At 40.5% G+C, this 20285-nt stretch overlaps 1 protein-coding gene across 2 annotated transcripts in view; it reads right to left on the bottom strand.

The window, feature by feature from the left end:
- The window catches only part of LOC139468158 (SH2 domain-containing protein 4B-like), a 229191-nt gene that overhangs the window by 137889 nt on the left and 71017 nt on the right, over positions 1-20285 (bottom strand). For both annotated transcript variants that reach the window (XM_071249939.1, XM_071249940.1), the window contains exon 2: positions 15643-15750. In XM_071249939.1, the coding sequence (XP_071106040.1) occupies positions 15643-15741 (99 nt within the window). In that variant the 5' untranslated portion in view covers positions 15742-15750. The remainder of the gene's footprint in view (positions 1-15642; positions 15751-20285) is intronic.

Genomic DNA, 20285 nt, shown 5'->3' with positions numbered 1-20285 from the left:
ACGCCAAACAACGTGGATGAGGATCTTTAATAGATTTTTTTCCACGACAATTAGTACAACGCGCAAGCATAAAATGATGAATATACGCAACTCAATGAACTGCCAAAACTAGGAGTATTGAAAAAAAACATATGAAATATGTTATACATACATAGCCGATAATTGTAAACAACTGACTACCTGACAGGCAAACACATCGTAACACACTTCAAAATGGCGGGGAACAGATAGCACGTGGCGGGGAAAAAAGACAGTCTTTTTTCCGCCTCAATACATCAAAAACAACTTCACAACATGTTGAAAGTAATATGAAAAGAATACATCACCCATCGCAGATGAATTTAGAATGGTAGACGAATTTGAAGGTCTAAATAAATCCAAAAACGAGAGCTCCGCTGGAAATGTCCTAGCTGTGTCGCGACAGGCAGTGATGTGAAGAGTTGACCTTTGGTCACGTGAGGTCACGGGGACAGCGAAGGTATGGTGCAAAAGTGGGATTGTGGAACAGAGCCTTCATCCAAAGATATCCGGGATTTTTTTGTTGCAAGGTAAGCAGTGAATGCAGTAAGGAGTAATGCAGGATAAATTAAAAATTATCGCTTATGCCCCTGAATGTACATGTACATACCTTGGTGTAAATACACTTCTAAGGTCATATTTATAAAACAATATGAAGGAAAAAATTGTATTTCATGGACTGGCGAAACAAGTATGTTTGGGGCAAAGGTCTAAGTAAGGCAGGCAAGTGCGAAATACAAGCTGTGACGAGTGGTGTATGTTTTCTAGTTGGTTGGTTGGTTTGTTGTTTAACGCCACACTCAGCAATATTCCAGCTATATGACGGCGGTCTGTAAATAATCGAGTCTGGACCAGAAGATCCAATGATTAATATCATGAGCACTGATCCATGCAATTGGGATTGATGACATGCATCAACCAAGTCAGCGAGCCTGACCACCCAATCCCATTAGTCACCTCTTACAACAAGCATAGTCGCCTTTTACAGCAAGCATGGGTTGCTGAAGACTGTTTTCTAGTGGTCAAAATGAAAAAAATTGTTCAGAGTTTTGAGCACATGAACTGAATATACATTGAACATTACTTTAATCGAAGTAATTCATATTTTCCTAATTTTATCTTTCACTTAGGTAATCAAGATATTATTTATAATTATACCGTAAAACAATAATATTCCCTTCTTTCACTTGTGCAAGTGATCTTTTCCTTGTATTAATTATAGACTACTCTACGCTTTGAGCTTTCAAATTCAAGTATTAAAATTGCCCAATTACATCTTGTTTGAAGCTTTTTATGAGTTAGATTTCAACCATTAACAACACACCATAACACACAAAGTATAAACAAGCAGTCTCTGTGACTGCACAACGAAGCAATGCTTATATGACATACGGCGCCAAGTTACGAGTGATCAAAAATAGGTTTGTTGAATAGACTAGCGGCCCATGAGAACGTTTCAACGATTTTGATTGAATCTGCATGTACTTACTCTTGGGTGGTAGTACATTATTATAATCTTGTTAATTATTAAGAAATAACAAGCATGAAATACTCACATCCCCCGCCAATATGACATGTCGGGTGTGTGCAATGCATTAGCTCCTGTGAACTATGTTCACTGGGCATTTTTGTAAATGGCCTTATTGCAGCACTAAAAAAAAGTTATTACTGGTGTTGTTTTTCCATCTGCAGTTTATGATAGAATATGTTACTGAATTTGTAATGAGTAAGGATGAGACATATGGACGAACAACTTCTTTATTACAATTAGGAGCGATGGTTTCGGTGTAGGTTCTAACACAATTATCAAGCAAGTGAAGTACAGAGTATGGTTGACAAGAATACATACAGGATAGGAGGCAGTGTTTATACAATTGAGTAGGGTTAAGATCGGTTACACTGTTGTATTTATAATGAGTTGTGTTTCTGCGTGAAGTTAGTCAGTGAATGCAACAACCGTGTCCATGACACTTTTGGAGAAACATACACTCAAGCAATGCAGAACTTACCAACAAGAAAGGAAATGTATTCAATACTGTGAGACGACATTATGTGCCAAGTTTGTTAAAGAAATATAGTATGTTTTTCAAGATCTGCTCCGGAAACGAGGACTACCGCCATTTTCAGTCTAAGTCAAAGTCGTTGCCATGAAAACTCGAAAAATAATTTTTTTTAAAAATCCCAAACTATCAAAAGGCACCAGTTCACCACTAGACCTATCAATGTGCAAAACATAGTGAAGAAAAATGGTGCGTTTTTCAAGATCTGCTCCAGAAACGAAATGTGACGGACGGAAGGACGGACGGACGGCACTAATTCCTATATCCCCCATGTCCCATGTTAATTACCCCGAATTTGTTTTTATCACTAATGAAAGAGCACAGACACCGAAACCTACATGGAAGTAACCGGGATTTCTTCAAGATATACATTCCAAACAGTCATTAGTACTGTAACATCTTTGACACAGTATGCGTAAGAACCAATCACAACACTTCCGTCAATTTTGTTTTGACGAGGTTTTTTGTTGTTGTAAATATACCTTGCAGAAAATTCTCAGAGAATGTGTATTTCGTCATAAACTCATATGTCTATCCCTGTTAGGATAGGTACTTTCCAATGATATGATATTGTACATATAGATTTCAAACCAGGGCGCTTACTTGACTTTACTTGTGGGTCCATATTACACTTAATGTAGAAAAGTTGGAAACTTCCAATACCAGCACTTTTATCGATGGCTAGGCAGTGCATAGATTTTTTGGATTTGTTGACTTTAGATACTGTTGGAAAGAACAATCATTCTGACTTGCATGTTATACAATTTGGTTACACTCTGTGAAGAAATAAGAACTTTGTAACACTTTTGATACAATGTGTATGTCTTTGAAACCGGAACATCATCACAGTGTGGCACTGAGCGGTACGCAAAGCCAGATGACAGCCAGGCACCATGAGGGTTAATGATCTTGTTTTATTTCAGAGTTTTAATTTCTAGCATACATCTCTTTTTATTTTCTATTTGAGACTTTTGGGACCATTCACTTTCATCTCTAGTCAAGAAAGAGGGTCCTGACCACCAATTTTGATTATCAATCAACTTTGATGCTGCATGTCCTCTAGTCAACATATCTGCTGGATTTCAAACATCTTCCCCAGGCAAAGGAGTTAACTGACTGTAAAAGTCCAGTTTCCACCCTTGCAGAACTAGGCTGGAATTCCTGGGCTCCAACGTAGCTCCACCAGTGGCTGTCACGAGTTATGTCCCCTCAGATTCCACCTCTCGTATCACTTGCATTTGCTTCAAATAAAATGGCGGCACCCAGTCAAGACGCTCTGATCGACAATCAAGATCTATATTGTAATAAAACGGGTCTTACATCGCGGAGTGCATCAAATCATGTGAGCACCTTGATTAAAAACTTGAAAAGATGTGGAAAATATCTGTTGACAACAAGTTGGCTGTGCACATGCTGTGCAAATCCTGTGCAAATCCTGCAATCAACCAAACTCTGCATGACAGTTTAATCCAGCCAAAATCTAACTCCATATTACCAGCCTAGTTTGGCAAGGGTAAAAACTGGACTTTTATTGTCAGTTAACTCTCTTGCCTTGGGAAGATGTAATTCAAGCATTTGGTACATACCGCCATTGACATGGATTCGTTAGCTCTTGAATTTGACTGACTGTTTGGAACAAAAGGTTTGTATGTTCGGCTATGGTTCTTTATCCACGACAACACATTTGAACTGTCTGTCCAAAATGTAACCATGTCTATTGATACTTCCAAAGCCTTTGTTATTATTGCAACAGCCAATCTTAGTCCAGTAACAGCTGCCATTAATTCCAAGCGTGGTATTCTAATGGCTTTCAATGGTGCTACTTGTCCTTTTGCAGCAATAGTAACACTGGAGATCTCATCTTTCTGGTAAGTTTTCACAGCACACACATTGGCACCATATGCATCATCAGATGCATCTACAAAGCCGAGAAGTCTGGTTTCTTTGTCCTTGTGACCACAGCGCAAACATCTTGGTACCTGAATATGTGTAAGATCTTAAAGCCCCACCCTGACTATAAATAGCCCGCAAGGTGGCGGTGTTTCAGTTTCGAACAATGACTGACAATGTAAACACAACCGAGTGTCGGGAGAGGTTTTTTGAAAACCATACGGGAACAAGATCACCATTGACCGTCAAACCTCGTATCAACGTGAATGACAAACCATGGATACAATAAATGGCTCCATATCAAGATATAAGTCAATAATTTTTTTGTAGTTTTATCATAAAAAATCGAATCGATCGTGTTTGGCGTCTGCATGAATCACAGTGGGCGGAGCTTATTTACGTTAGCGTTATAAATAGCAAAGCACATGGTCAGATGTACATGTGACACATTCAATGCATTTGTGGTCAAAGGGAATTGTGTTGCATATTTTTACGGCAGAACAGCAGCAGAACATCAATTTCGGTTAATGTAACCGTAACGATACTTAAATACGAAATTGACGACGCGATTCTTTCAGTTCAATCCGAAAATTACACTGATATTTGTTTAGTTTTGGTCATTTGCATTGAACAGTTAGATTTGTGCCACACAATAATCAGTTTATATTCATAAAACTTAAATTATTACACAGATTTTCAACTAGTGTTTAGGAAGGGGCCTAATTTGAAGCACCAGAAGTTCCGCCAATATTTCTCAGCTTGACTACAATAGATGAATATGTCACGTGTATCAACATAACAATGCACATGAGCAACTGGTAAATAAGTAACGAAATATACTTGATGTTTTGACCTACAGAAGGCGTATTCAGATAATATTGTACTTACGATAAACGAAAACTCCAATACACATATTCCAAGGCAACTTTAATTATGAATTTCCTTTTCTTTCACAGAATTTTCACACACAAAACTGAGTTTGATCATTAGATCCACACTTGTCCCATGTATGTTTGTTCGGGGTATTTGGATACACTTCGCGCACAAGTTCTGAAATACAATATGGGATCCCTTTCCCGTTTTTTCCACACAAATCCTTCATCTGCTGCAACGTTTAATTACGTTTCTTCAAGTCCAAGTATCTACGATGTCTCCAAACACTTCGTTTATTTAGCTCAGTCCAGAAGCAATGTGTTCAAATCCACGAATTTCTGCAACATGGTGGCCGCACCATTCCCCAACTGCGATTGCCTGTGCCGTGTCACGCATGGTTGACAAAAGAAGTGTGAACATACATATTCGGCTTCATCTGGTTCCACAATGAAATCTAGCTGTCACATTGATTCACTAATCCCAAGAATCGGCACTGAATTTATCAAAGTTTCTGTTGCACTTGCAAGGGCGGGAAGAGAGGCGCCATCTTGTCGATTCGAGTTGTGAATCGGAATGATGTCATCTTGAATTGGAACTTTCTCCACGATAAAGTCACCAATGTCATAATCGAAATGACCAAAGGCTCCCTGATTATCTCTAACAAATCTTCGTCAAATTAGGCTTCACGTGAAAATGTTTTGTTGCTCATATTGAAGACAATCGAAATTGCAAAGTTCTTGACAGTTGTAAGCAGCAACTCGATGCGCTCATGGGGCGTGGTTGCTAGGAGATCGCGTGGTCAGAAAGGGGAAAACAATTTTTTTTAGAAAGTAATAAAAGAAATACGCAGTGCAATCCAAAAGTACCATGTACAGGATAGTTTTTAAAAATAATATTCACCAAAAAAAAACCTTTTCTAAAAATGCAAATTAATTTATTAATTTATCCAAAGGTCGTAACCCTGAACACGTGGTGGGTATTTGGAAGGAATTTTTGCGATGACGCCGTGAATGGGGCCGTGTGTATTACATTGTTGAATTCAATCCCAGGAAGATTGTTGAGGCATTGACATTTTGACAGATGTTCGTCATGAATGGAGAGAAAAATGTATCTGAGAGAAACATTGTTGCTTTGAGCTTCGAGACAAAACATATGTCAATGCCGAAGTAGCCAGCGACCTGAATGTAAGCTTGATGAAAATAATGTTAAAACCCATTTTCACATGACAGAATTAATGTGAACTAATATTTATCTGAACATCGTTTCGAAGTCTGTGAGGCTGTCCGTATTTTATTATTTATATCTCCATTCCGACGTGAAATAATATGTCTTCGTGTCTCAATTTTGCTGCCGCTGAGGAAAATTGCGCACCGATCTAATAAAAGAAATACTACTAGATTTACCATTGCACCGTCATAAAAGAACCAGGTCAACTTTATCTTTGTTCCGTTGTTTATTAAAAATTCGTTTCCGAAGCAAAGCGAATCGATCTACATCTTAACTTAATTCATAGACTAGATTCTAGTACCAAGTGTTAAACGCTTTTTTTAAATGTCATAAAATAACTTACACAATTATTGAAAGAGATTTTTTTATAAGTAATATATTTTATTTCGTCCGCCCGCTCTCTGGTTAGTTCAGGCTTGAGGAGAGAAACACATACAAACAATATGGATGGCCTTGTGCAAATGACACTTGGCATGCCAATCAACAGGGATGTGGGTCACTGGGACCCGCCAAGTTTCACGGATCGAGTTACTTCAGCATAAGGGCTTCATCGGACAAGTGTGACTTTGCCAAAATACATTGCTAGATCTACTTGGCAATGAAAGAATGTCACGGAAACGACAAAAAACTACTTTTATCACTTGAAAATATGTTTGACCATTACCAAGGTTTTCTACACGATCGTTGTCATCCAGATTCCAGATGAGGCAAGACGAACACAACGAAGAAAAACATTGTTGAAATCACCGATTGCCGTATATATCGTGAGAAATGCTATTTATAAACTGCAGATATACCGTACATCACAGGATAACGATTGGTGCCCCAACACATATTATGTTTCTTGTTCATTTACACTGCTCATATGCATCACGACAAACGTATTTCGTTCTCGTCCAGAGATCTAGAAATATAATTTGTGTGTTGGACTGTGTTGGATAAATCGTGGATATTCCACTGTATCATTTTATGAAGATGTGAAGACGACATGGCAGGTAGGTTTTGAAACCAAAGACGTACGCGTTTGTTGAAAAGTCTTGGAATCGTTTGGTAGATATTTATATTACCATTAAAACTTACGTCCTTGTTGTCAAACGACCCACGTGGGTGGGTGTTTACATGACGTCACCCGTTTACGCATTAACCAATGAAATGTATGTGTTATCATGACGTCATATTGACCTGTCAGATCACTTGTATAAGCTCCGCCCACTAGAGTGCGGTAGTTACTACCGCAGATGGGGCTTTAAGCTTCCAGTTCCATGCTGTAAAGGGCGCAAGAAATCCTAAGGATTCTTTTAGAGATCATGGAGTTATTTCAGGTAAGTTGGAAGGAGGTAAATGCTTTTTCCACAACCAATAAACAACAAAGATGGCACGTGTCGCACATTTCAATCTTCATTACCTATTCACCCAATCCAGCCGCTGTCATGTATATTTGTTGAGTAATGCATGTAGTTAAAATAGGACAAGGAGAAGAAGAACATCTCTTACAAACCGATGCGGAGTCTCCTTTATACTTACCCACACCCTATTTGAGTGACATGGTTGCTATGGATCCATACATTTCCTGCTCGTGCTGTACACATATGAAAGGCCTACTTGGAACGTTAAATTTTATAAGCATGGTAAGCATAACTCGTGAACAGTGAGTGAGTGAGTGAGTGAGTTGGGTTTAACACGGCTTTTAACAGTATTCCAGTTATATCACGGCGTGTCAGCTTAATGTGGGAGGAAAGCCCGAAGTGATGCAGGTCTCAGACGTTTACCACTTCTGTGAAACCCACGAGCACTGGTATGGTGCTGACAAGCCTAGAAACATAATCAGGGTGAACCAGGATTCAAACCCACAATCATAGGTTTCTGGCGTGCCCAAAGGATGCAACTCTGCACAGCGAATCACGGTGCCTTGGACGACTGGGCAACCCATGCCTCCTGACCTGTGAACAAGTGCCAATGATATATCATTAGTTGTGTCCTTATTCAAATAAGTGTTATTCATTGTCATATGCAAAGCTAAGCAGTCAATTGATTATTCACGCAATACCCCAGTGCTTACTGGAGTTATGTGATTGGTTCCCTGACAACGTAAGGCGTTGCTGAATTAGAGGATTATGTACATTTACATTATACATCATGGGTGGCATTAAGTTATTTTTCCTGTTCTGTGTTACAGATCTACATCATTTGTGATGTCGAATAAAGATATCTCAAAACAGTATAATACCTACTCATTTATGATGGAGGTCAATTAACTCAACAAGATGCCAACAGTACAGTGTCCGGTCCCATCATGGGACTTTGTAACAGAAGACCTTGACTCTGTGGTGATTGCCGCACTCCTGAATGCACATGCAACAGTCCACACTATGACCACACATGCTAGTAGCTCAGCCAAAGTCGAGAAAGTAAAGCGACCAACTATATCCTCTGCCGGCTCAAGCGAGGACTGGTCATACTTCATCTCCAGGTGGAAAAACTATGTGGAGGCTACCAAGGTCACAGGGAAGGATCTCGTTGTGCAGCCACTGGATGCTGTGATGAGACATTACGCAGAGATCTAACACGTTCTGCAGGTGGGTCCCTGACAGACAAACCTGAAGCAGCAGTATTGGAAGCCATTCGAGTCCTTGCCGTAAGAGAGGAGAACACCATAGTGGTGAGTGTTACTCTTCACAGTATGACCCAGGACCGTGATGAAACTGTTCGTTCCTTTGGTGCTAGGCTTTGGGATCAAGCTGGAGTGTGCAAGTTTGTCATTCCATTCCCAGGCTGTCATGATGAGGTTAACTACATGGAGGCTATTTTGCGGGATGTGCTCACACGTGGCCTGAATGACCCCGAAATCCAGTTAGACCTCCTTGGTGACAAAAACCAAGACATGACTCTTGAACAGGCCTTCCAGTTTGTAGAAGCCAAAGAAGCTGGAAAGCGGTCCGCATCACGAGTTCTTAAATCTCAAGGTGCTGAAGCAATCGGCAGCACTTACCGACGCAGCAGGAATGCAGCTTACAGCGAAACTAAAAAGTTTGATAAATCTGAGGTATGCCACTACTGTGGCAAGAAGGGGCATGGAAATTCTGCAGCCCCCAAAATCAGAAAGAAAGAATGCCCAGCCTATGGTCATACTTGCACGCTGTGCAGTCGATCCAATCACTTATATTCTGTGTGCCGCAGCAGAAACAAGCAAAAATTGGAGAAATTCAGTAAAACACCAGAGGAATATGAAGGTGCAATCTTTGATACACTATGTGCAGTCACAAACCTTGGCTGGCATCGTGGTAAAATAGCCATCACCCTTGCCCACCACCTGTATGACCAACTGTCTGACACATGGATAAGACAAGCCTCTCGACCCCAGCCTTTCACTCATCTCACTGCAAAAGTTCTTGGGGAAGACTATGAACAACTGGACTTCGGACACATCTTCACATTCAAACCAAAATCAGCTTCCCTTGCCGTCATGGCTGACACTGGCTGTCAGAGTTGTCTTGCTGGTATCTAGGTTATGTATCAACTTGGGCTCAGGAAGCGTGACCTCATTCCTGTGGCAATGATGATGCATGCTGCAAACAACAAGGGCATCACTATCCTCGGTGCAATCATCATGCGGCTATCAGGCAAAGACCCGCCAGCTTGTATACATCACAGACAACTCTGACAAATTCTTCCTTAGCAGAGAGGCTTGCATTGCACTCGGCATGATTACCGGAAACTTCCCCATGATCGGTGAAGTTAGAGGAAGCATGAGTGAAGCAACTGACTCCACTGGGGGCATTGCGACCAAGGCACACATTGAGAACTGCCTTAGTGTAGAATGTGAGTGTCCAAGACGCAAGTTACCACCCCCCATTCCTACTAAACTGCCCTATCCTGCAACCGAAGCAAACAGAGACAAATTAGAGCAGCACCTTCTTGACCTTTACAAGTCAAGCACATTCAACACTTGTGAGCACCAACCACTCCCCCTCATGGAGGGCCCTCCAATGAAGCTTATGGTTGACCCCGATGCTACACTAGTTGCTTACCACACACCTGTACCAGTCCCTCTCCACTGGCAAGATGATGTCAAAGCTGGCTTGGATCAAGATGTCCGACTAGGTGGGATCGAACCAGTACCAATAGGTGAACCTGTCACATGGTGCCATAGAATGGGTGTTTGTCCCAAGAAGAATGGTAAACCAAGACTCACTGTTGACTTTCAAGCTCTTAAAGCAAATGCAATCAGAGAAACACACCACACACAGTCCCCATTCCACCAAGCCAGATCTGTACCCCATGGCAAAAAGAAGACTGTATTTGATGCTTGGAATGGTTACCAAAACGTACCCATTCGGGATGAAGACAAACATCTGACGACATTCATCACACCCTGGGGAAGATACAGATACCTCACTGCCCCCCAAGGATACATTGCATCAGGAGATGGTTACACCCAGCGTTTCAATGAGATTGTTGCTGATGTGCCTAACAAAACCAAGTGAGTAGATGATGCACCCCTCTGGGCTGATGACATTACAGAGTGCTACTTCCAAGCTTGTGCATGGCTTGACATCTGTGGTAGAAACGGAATCACACTGAACCCTGAGAAGGTTGTCTTTGCTCAGGATGCGGTTGAATTTGCATTCTTTGAGATAACACATGACTGTGTTCGGCCCTGTAAAAAGTACCTCCAAGCCATCTTGGACTTTCCCACACTGAGAAATATTACAGACATGCAGTCATGGTTTGGCCTAATCAACCAGGTATCTTATGCCTTCAGCATGGCAGAAAAGATGCAACCATACCGTCAGCTATTGAAGCCTGGGACACCTTTTCCATGGGATGACCACTTAGGCATGTTTTTTCAGGAATCAAAGGCAGTCATTGTCAGTGAGATTGAGGAGGGTGTACAAATATTTGACAAACGCAAGCCGACATGCCTTGCTACTGACTGGTCAAAAGGTGGAATTGGATTTTGGCTATTCCAAAAACATTGCAAATGCCCCAAGACAGTGCCTTTCTGTTGTCACGATGGTTGGAAAATCACTCTGGTTGGCAGTCGATTCACCCATGCAGTTGAATCCCGCTACGCCCCTGTAGAAGGAGAGGGATTGGCAGTTGCTGATGCACTGGACAAAGCCAGGTACTTTGTCCTCGGCTATAACAATCTCACTGTTGCGGTCGACCACAAACCACTCCTCAAGCCATTTGGCGACCGATCCCTCGAACATATCTCCAATGCTCGACTCCGAAACCTAAAGGAAAAAACATTGCGCTACAAATTCCAGATGGTTCATGTACCAGGTGCAAAACACTGCGCTGCTGATGCTGTGTCCCGCCATCCAACTGGCCACCCTGAGGAAATGGTGTTGATAGATGACGTTGCAGCCATCTGCCATGATGACGACTTGCTTGACCTCCCAACTTTCTCAAATGTCAGTCACATGATCCTAGCCTCAATAAGATGCAGCGAGAAACCTGATGACATCATTGAGGACTCAGTTATACACTCAGCCGTGTCGTCGATCAGCTCCCTCCAGTCCATCACCTGGGACAAGGTTCGGGTAGCTACAAGCAGTGACAAGGATATGGTGAAGCTGGTGGGAATGATTGAATCAGGGATGCCAGAATTCCGCCATGAATTACCACCATCACTTCGCGAATACCATCAATCTCGTGAGCATCTTCATACGGTCGATGGGGTTGTCATATACAAGGATCGAATCGTGATTCCCATATTACTACGACAGGATGTCCTGACTGCACTCCAATCAGCTCACCAAGGCATGTCATCGATGATGGCAAGAGCTGAAGCATCTGTCTTCTGGCCTGGAATCACTCCAGCTATCACAGCCCTCAGAAACGATTGCAATCACTGCAACCGTATGGCCCCCTCCCAACCTTGTGGCCCACCCACGCCACCTGTCTACCCAGTCTACCCATTTCAATGTGTGTGTGCTGACTTTTTCCATTACAAAGGGATCAACTACTTAGTGGTTAACTACTCAGATACCCCACATGTCCTATAGTTGAAAGAACCTCCAATGGTGCACTTGGCCTGATTGATTATCTACGCCGAACAATTGTCACCTTTGGCATTCTGGATGAGCTATCCTCTGATGGTGGCCCTGAATTCACAGCCTCAACTACCAAAGAGTTCCTTCGAACATGGGGTGTGCATCATCGCCTATCATCTGTTGCCTTCCCACACAGCAATTGTCGAGCAGAGGTCGGTGTCAAGACTGTCAAAAGATTGATAACAAACAACACTGGACCTAATGGGGAACTTGACACTGAGGCCTTCCAACATGCAATGCTACAATACAGGAAGACTCCAGACAGAGACACCAAGTTATCCCCTGTGATGTGCATCTTCGGTAGACCCATAAAGGACTTTATACCCATACTACCTGGTCGCTATAAACCACATGACACATGGCGCGATACCCTTTCCATGAGAGAGGATGCTTTGAGAAACCGACATAAGAGGACGGCTGAACGGCTTACTGAGCACACTAAACAGCTACAACCCCTTGTTGTTGGGAGTCTCGTCTGAATCCAAAATCAAACAGGTCCTCACCCACTGAAATGGGACAAAACTGGATGTGTGATCGAAGTTCGCCAATTTGACCAGTATGTTGTACGTGTGGACGGCTCAGGCAGAGTGACTCTACGCAACAGGAAACTCCTCCGCAAATACACTCCTGTATATCCACCCACACCAACAGTCACAGTTGCTGATTATTTGCCAGGCCATATCCATTCAACATCACCAGCTGGTCTCAATGGTACACATTACCGTCCTTTCTTGCAGAAGGCCTCATCCAGGCCCAGCAATGCCAACAGTAATCAGCCTGTTGCCCACTCGCAGAAGGAATTAAACTTGATGGAACCATCATCCTCAGCTGTGCCAGCAACAACTACTGTGAGTCCCTCAGACCTGTCATTGGAACTACCAAGCTTTCAACACCAGACTGTTGCTCCTCAACAACCTACTGCACCGTCGTTGACAACAACACCAAATACAAGAACGCTACCATCCCAATGTCCTGCTCCAGTGGAGGTTGAACCCAGACGTTCTACTCAGAGAAAGATTGCACCCTCGTGGCTTAGTGACTATATTCATGCTATCTGGGTGGAATAACCCCTCAGACATGCATGTGTTACATGACATTCCTGTCATCATTCCCTTCCATAGATATTGAGGATTGGAACATTCATAATATGTGACATCAACACACTTGAAGACATTTCAGTTCATTTAAAACTCAGTCAAGACTTGACTGCTTTATTAAGTCCTTGTCATACTTTTTGCAAGATCTACCAATGACTTGGGTAGGGATAGAGGATTATGTACATTTACATTATACAATCATGTGTTGCATTAAGTTATGTTTCCTGTTCTGTGTTACAGATCTCCATCATTTGTGATGTCGAATAAAGATATCTCAAAACAGTATAATACCTACTCATTTAATAATATAAACAATTGCATATTTTTACCATAAAAGCAGAACAATTTGAAAACAAATATAAATCTCAGTCAAACTTGCTCTTTGGCCTTTGGCCTTTAATTTCTTATTTCTGATAAAGTATGTAGTTGAGGTGAGGTGAAACAAGGGCCAGACAGGGTAAGAACAAGTGTCATCTTATAACGTCTTTTCAGATGACGCAGCCGGGGATCATATCCCTGAACTTCCGCTCTACCACTAGACCACAGAGGCAGTCTGCAAATTTGAGACCTTCTTATTTTTGATAGTTATTTTGGAAACATATATGCAAAGTTTCATTAATGCAAACAAAGACCACTCGAATGTTTTGGCATCTAATTAACACTCACATGAATTTCAAGATTTACAGTTTACAGTAAAATCCTTTTGTCTGCACCTGGTTAATGTAGCGGAAGATATATAACCATCTGTCCAGTACATCCCAAACCTGTTTTTGTTCCGAATAGCAAAAAATGCCAAAGTACACCTCCAATCATTATACCTGCTTCAATAAGAGGATAAAAACAAGTCAGGCCTGCTTTCAGAAATATCTGTGGTCAGTTGTAGTCACAGAGGCATCCAGAAATGAAAATAAGACAGAAATGATCCATTCAGTAACAGTATATAGCAAGGGTCTCACTGCTTTAATGTATCTAGCTAACCCTACAGTACAGGTTACTGAATTGTTATGTCTTCAGAAATCTCAAGTGGATCTAGGTTGAGTAAATATTCTCACATTGTATGCACATTCATTACAGATAATTTGTTTGGATAAACCAGTCATTCATTGGGCAGTCATGTATGCTTTATACATTGACATTTGTCATCACTCACCCCTTTCAGTGACCCGACAAATCAACACTATGGAAATGACACAAGTAGTCACGAATGTGTTTGAATGACAAAGAATGAACTCTTCAGGATTTTATTATGGTTGTTTTCTGAGGAACAAAACCTTCCAAATGGCGTGCTGGTTTTCTTGGTGGAATTAGTCCGTAAAGAGCCGGAGTCACAGGAGACTAATAACAATTTTATTTGCAAGAACAATGAACAATGTTCAATGCAATCTATAAGACTATGTAGACATAACTTTTGTCTTATTGAATAGTTTGTCTGGGAGATGGGATCTTGTTACCGTAGGCTAGCATATATTTAAAAAGCTATAACTGAAACTACTAATATTTTGTATCTGCATTTTTCCTTGATTAATATGTACTACTCGCCGCTCTATAATTATATGAAATTTTGTATAAATGTTACACCATGATAACTTATAAAAGCACTTGCTGTGGATCTAATTATTACATGAAAACTTAGTATAAATGTTCTATCATAAAATTTACAGAAAAAAGGGTAAAAGTGCTCAACCACTCATGATAATTTACAGAATATATATTAGAACTTATATATATGAACATGTGGTCCCTATAGCAGCAGTGCAGACAATATGTTAGTCTGCAATTTCGATGAGTAAGGTTCCTTTTCATTGTACCAATGGTAAGATTTCCCTGACACTAAAAATGTATTAAAATGAAGATAAATGTAGGAGACAAATGTAAAAAAAACTTAAGCTAACTAGTCTTGGTGTGGATACAGTAAATGGGTACATATTTCACAAGATTCCAGTAGGTTTTGCCCAGCCTAACCAATGAAATTTATCTCCAGGTAAATATTTGCATAGTCAGGTACACACAAGTCTTCTACTCATGTAACAGTTCACTGCTGCTAAACGCACAGGCCACCCAAATGAGTCTCCTTGCAGTAATGAAGGTCGGTAATCAATCATGTGCTTACGGAGCGGTGACACCAGTACACAGGATAGTCAAAGTCCTTTGATGCACACTTCAGTGACTTTGCCCAAGCATGCAAAAAGCTGGGTTCTGTAGTAGGAATTGAAAACCACCGATCTAAAGAGACACTCTGACGGTTCAATACTGACTGCTGCATGTTTTAATACTTTTTTTCACAATTTGTTACAGGGACATACAACATATGTTACAGATATCATTTTGATATTCTGATAGCAGGTTTATGGATGGAAAAACAAAGCTCTGTTGTGTTCTTCAAGGATCCAGACTTACATATCAACAGACCTGACCTACCTCCCGCATCTTGACAAACAGATATTGTTTCTGGTCTTCAGAGAGTTCAGCCAGCAGCTCCGGCTCGATGTACATATCCCTCAGTATTTGCTGCAGCATTCTTGTTTTCTACAAAACAAATCAATAAATCCTGTATGACATAACCTGTAGGATGTGGTGCTGTGGTATAGCATATTTGGCCAATGGAACGTTGGACTACAAATGTTATGGTTTTGTACTATATCTGTGATATGTACACAATGGGTCCATGTTAGTTTTTCACCTTAGATTTGGTCCTGCACCTTAAGTCAGTAGCTGACACTTGTATAAACAAACAATAGTTTCAACCTTATCATGAAGTCTGGAAATTTAACTCTCACAATGTCTAACATAAATATGTTGAAGCAGAAATGGACCTATGCATTCAGAACATGTTGTCTTACATTCTGATGTGTCAATTAAAGTAACATCATGGCAAATGTTTGGATTATGACATATCCGACAGAACACCAGCTTTCAAAAAGAGTGAGTGAGTTGGGTTTAACGCCACTTTTAATAGTATTCCAGTTATATCATGGCCCACGAGCACGAGTATGGTGCTGACAAACCTAGAAACATAATCGGGGCGAACTGGGATTTGAACCCACAATCATAAGTTTCTGGTGTGCCCAAGGGAAGCAATTCTGCACAGCGAATCGCGGCACCTTAGACGACTGGGCCACCCGTGCCCCCGCTTTCAAACAGAAAACTTCAACATCGCGAAACATACAGGAAGTACAGTAGTGCAAAATATTCTAGATATACCCATAACACCATGGAGTTACGCCTATAGCTACAACTATGGTGTTACACCAATAGCTACAACTATGGTGTTACATCAATAGCTACAACTATGGTGTTACATCGATAGCTACAACTATGGTGTTACACTTATAGCTACAACTATGGTGTTACACCTATAGCTACAACTATGGTGTTACACCTATAGCTACAACTATGGTGTTACACCTATAGCTACAACTATGGTGTTACACCTATAGCTACAACTATGGTGTTACATCGATAGCTACAACTATGGAGTTACGCCGATAGCTACAACTATGGAGTTACACCTATAGCTACAACTATGGTGTTACACTTATAGCTACAACTATGGTGTCACATTGATAGCTACAACTATGGAGTTACGCCTATAGCTACAACTATGGTGTTACACCAATAGCTACAACTATGGTGTTACATCAATAGCTACAACTATGGTGTTACATCGATAGCTACAACTATGGTGTTACACTTATAGCTACAACTATGGTGTTACACCTATAGCAACAACTATGGTGTTACACCTATAGCTACAACTATGGTGTTACACCTATAGCTACAACTATGGTGTTACACCTATAGCTACAACTATGGTGTTACACCTATAGCTACAACAATGGTGTTACACCTATAGCTATAACTATGGTGTTACACCTATAGCTACAACTATGGTGTTACATCGATAGCTACAACTATGGAGTTACGCCGATAGCTACAACTATGGAGTTACACCTATAGCTACAACTATGGTGTTACACTTATAGCTACAACTATGGTGTTACACCTATAGCTACAACTATGGTGTTACACCTATAGCTACAACTATGGTGTTACACCGATAGCTACAACTATTGAGTTACACCTATAGCTACAACTATGGAGTTACACCTATAGCTACAACTATGGTGTTACACCTATAGCTACAACTATGGTGTTACATCAATAGCTACAACTATGGTGTTACACCTATAGCTACAACTATTGAGTTACACCTATAGCTACAACTATGGAGTTACACCGATAGTTACAACTATGGTGTTACACCTATAGCTACAACTATGGTGTTACACCTATAGCTACAACTGTGGTGTTACACCTATAGCTACAACTATGGTGTTACACCTATAGCTACAACTATGGAGTTATGCCGATAGCTACAACTATGGAGTTATGCCGATAGTTACGACTATGGTGTTAAACCTATAGCTACAACTATGGTGTTACACCTATAGCTACAACTATGGTGTTACACCTATAGCTACAACTATGGTGTTACACCTATAGCTACAACTATGGAGTTATGCCGATAGCTACAACTATGGAGTTATGCCGATAGTTACGACTATGGTGTTAAACCTATAGCTACAACTATGGTGTTACACTTATAGCTACAACTATGGTGTTACACCTATAGCTACAACTATGGTGTTACACCTATAGCTACAACTATGGTGTTACATCGATAGCTACAACTATGGTGTTACACCTATAGCTACAACTATGATGTTACACCTATAGCTACAACTATGGTGTTACATCGATAGCTACAACTATGGTGTTACACCTATAGCTACAACTATGGTGTTACACCTATAGCTACAACTATGGTGTTACACCTATAGCTACAACTATGGAGTTACACCTATAGCTACAACTATGGTGTTACATTGATAGCTACAACTATGGTGTTACACCTATAGCTACAACTATGGTGTTACACCTATAGCTACAACTATGGTGTTACACCTATAGCTACAAATATGGTGTTACATCGATAGCTACAACTATGGTGTTACACCTATAGCTACAACTATGGTGTTACACCTATAGCTACAACTATGGTGTTACATCAATAGCTACAACTATGGAGTTACACCTATAGCTACAACTATGGTGTTACATAGATAGCTACAACTATGGTGTTACACCTATAGCTACAACTATGGTGTTACACCTATAGCTACAACTATGGTGTTACACTTATAGCTACAACTATGGTGTTACACCTATAGCTACAACTATGGTGTTACACCTATAGCTACAACTATGGTGTTACATTGATAGCTACAACTATGGTGTTACACCTATAGCTACAACTATGGTGTTACACCTATATCTACAACTATGGTGTTACACCTATAGCTACAACTATGGTGTTACATCGATAGCTACAACTATGGTGTTACACCTATAGCTACAACTATGGTGTTACATCAATAGCTACAACTATGGAGTTACACCTATAGCTACAACTATGGTGTTACACAGATAGCTACAACTATGGTGTTACACCGATAGCTACAACTATGTTGTTACACCTATAGCTACAACTATGGTGTTACACCTTTAGCTACAACTATGGTGTTACACCTATAGCTACAACTATGGTGTTACACCTATAGCTACAACTATGGTGTTACACCTATAGCTACAACTGTGGTGTTACACCTATAGCTACAACTATGGTGTTACATCGATAGTTACAACTGTGGTGTTACACCTATAGATCCAATTACAGTGTTATCAAGTAAGTGTTCGCAAGTATTGCCATGCAATTGTTAAAATGCCCCCTACAATCTCTGACTTACCACAAGACTGACTCAAGACTCTCTCCAAATAAATCAGAGCAAGGATAACTACCTGAACGAATGTGAACATTGTAGAATTTGTACCTACTCTATCTTGTCTGTCTAACCACAGCCCGGGGCTACAATGTCAATCAGTCATTGAATATATCAACCTGTAATCATTTACTTGTAGCAAAGGGTCAGCACTACATGAAGTGAATAAGTGTATAGTTTGCTTGTATGCCTCCATTTTGACTAATGAGTTATCATGGAAAATTCTACATTGAATTAAACACATGAATTTCTGTTTGTTATATGTATATGATAAAATATGCCTGCGAGGTTTTGGTTGAAAATGTAAAACCGCGAGCAAGGCTTTTCCCGAGCTCAAGATTTTACATTTTCAACCAAAACAGAAGAGGTGTGTTTTGTCCAACTTATAAAACATCTAAATGCAAGAAATACAAGAGAAAAATAAGAAAACATTGAATTACCTTAAAGTAAAATAATACAGTGTGTCAAAGTATAAAAGGACTTGGATCAAAGTGTGCTCTGATATAGTGTCAATATAGTGAAAGGAGGTGTTTCAAGAGCCATCAGGTCACCAAATAGACGGAATCTCTGATATAGTGTAAATATAGTGAAAGGAAGTGTTTCAAGAGCCATCAGATCACCAGATAGATGGACATCTCTGATATAGTGTAAATATAGTGAAAGGAGGTGTTTCAAGAGCCATCAGATCACCAGATAGACGGAATCTCTGATATAGTGTCAATATAGTGAAAGGAGGAGTTTCAAGAGTTATCAGATCACCAGATATACGGAATCTCTGATATAGTGTCAATAAAGTGAAAAGAGGTGTTTCAAGAGCCATCAGATCACGAGATATGCGGAATCTCTGATGTAGTGTCAATCTAGTGAAAGGAGGTGTTTCAAGAGCCATCAGATCAGCAGATAGATGGAATCTCTGATGTAGTGTAAATATAGTGAAAGGAGGTGTTTCAAGAGCCATCAGATCACCAGATAGATGCACATCTCTGATATAGTGTAAATATAGTGAAAGGAGGAGTTTCAAAAGCCAACAGATCACCAGATGGACATCTCTAATGTAGAGTAAATGTAGTGAAAGGAGGAGTTTCAAGAGCCAACAGATCACCAGATATACGGAATCTCTGATGTAGTGTCAATCTAGTGAAAGGAGGTGTTTCAAGAGCCATCAGATCACCAGATAGACGGAATCTCTGATATAGTGTAAATATAGTGAAAGGAGGAGTT

Source organism: Haliotis cracherodii, unplaced genomic scaffold (assembly GCF_022045235.1).
Source record: "Haliotis cracherodii isolate W230 unplaced genomic scaffold, xgHalCrac1.p SCAF_2, whole genome shotgun sequence".
In the NCBI taxonomy this organism is placed as follows: Eukaryota; Metazoa; Mollusca; class Gastropoda; order Lepetellida; family Haliotidae; genus Haliotis; species Haliotis cracherodii.
Note: the sequence above shows the minus strand (reverse complement) of the source record. Positions and strands in the feature narration are given on the sequence as shown.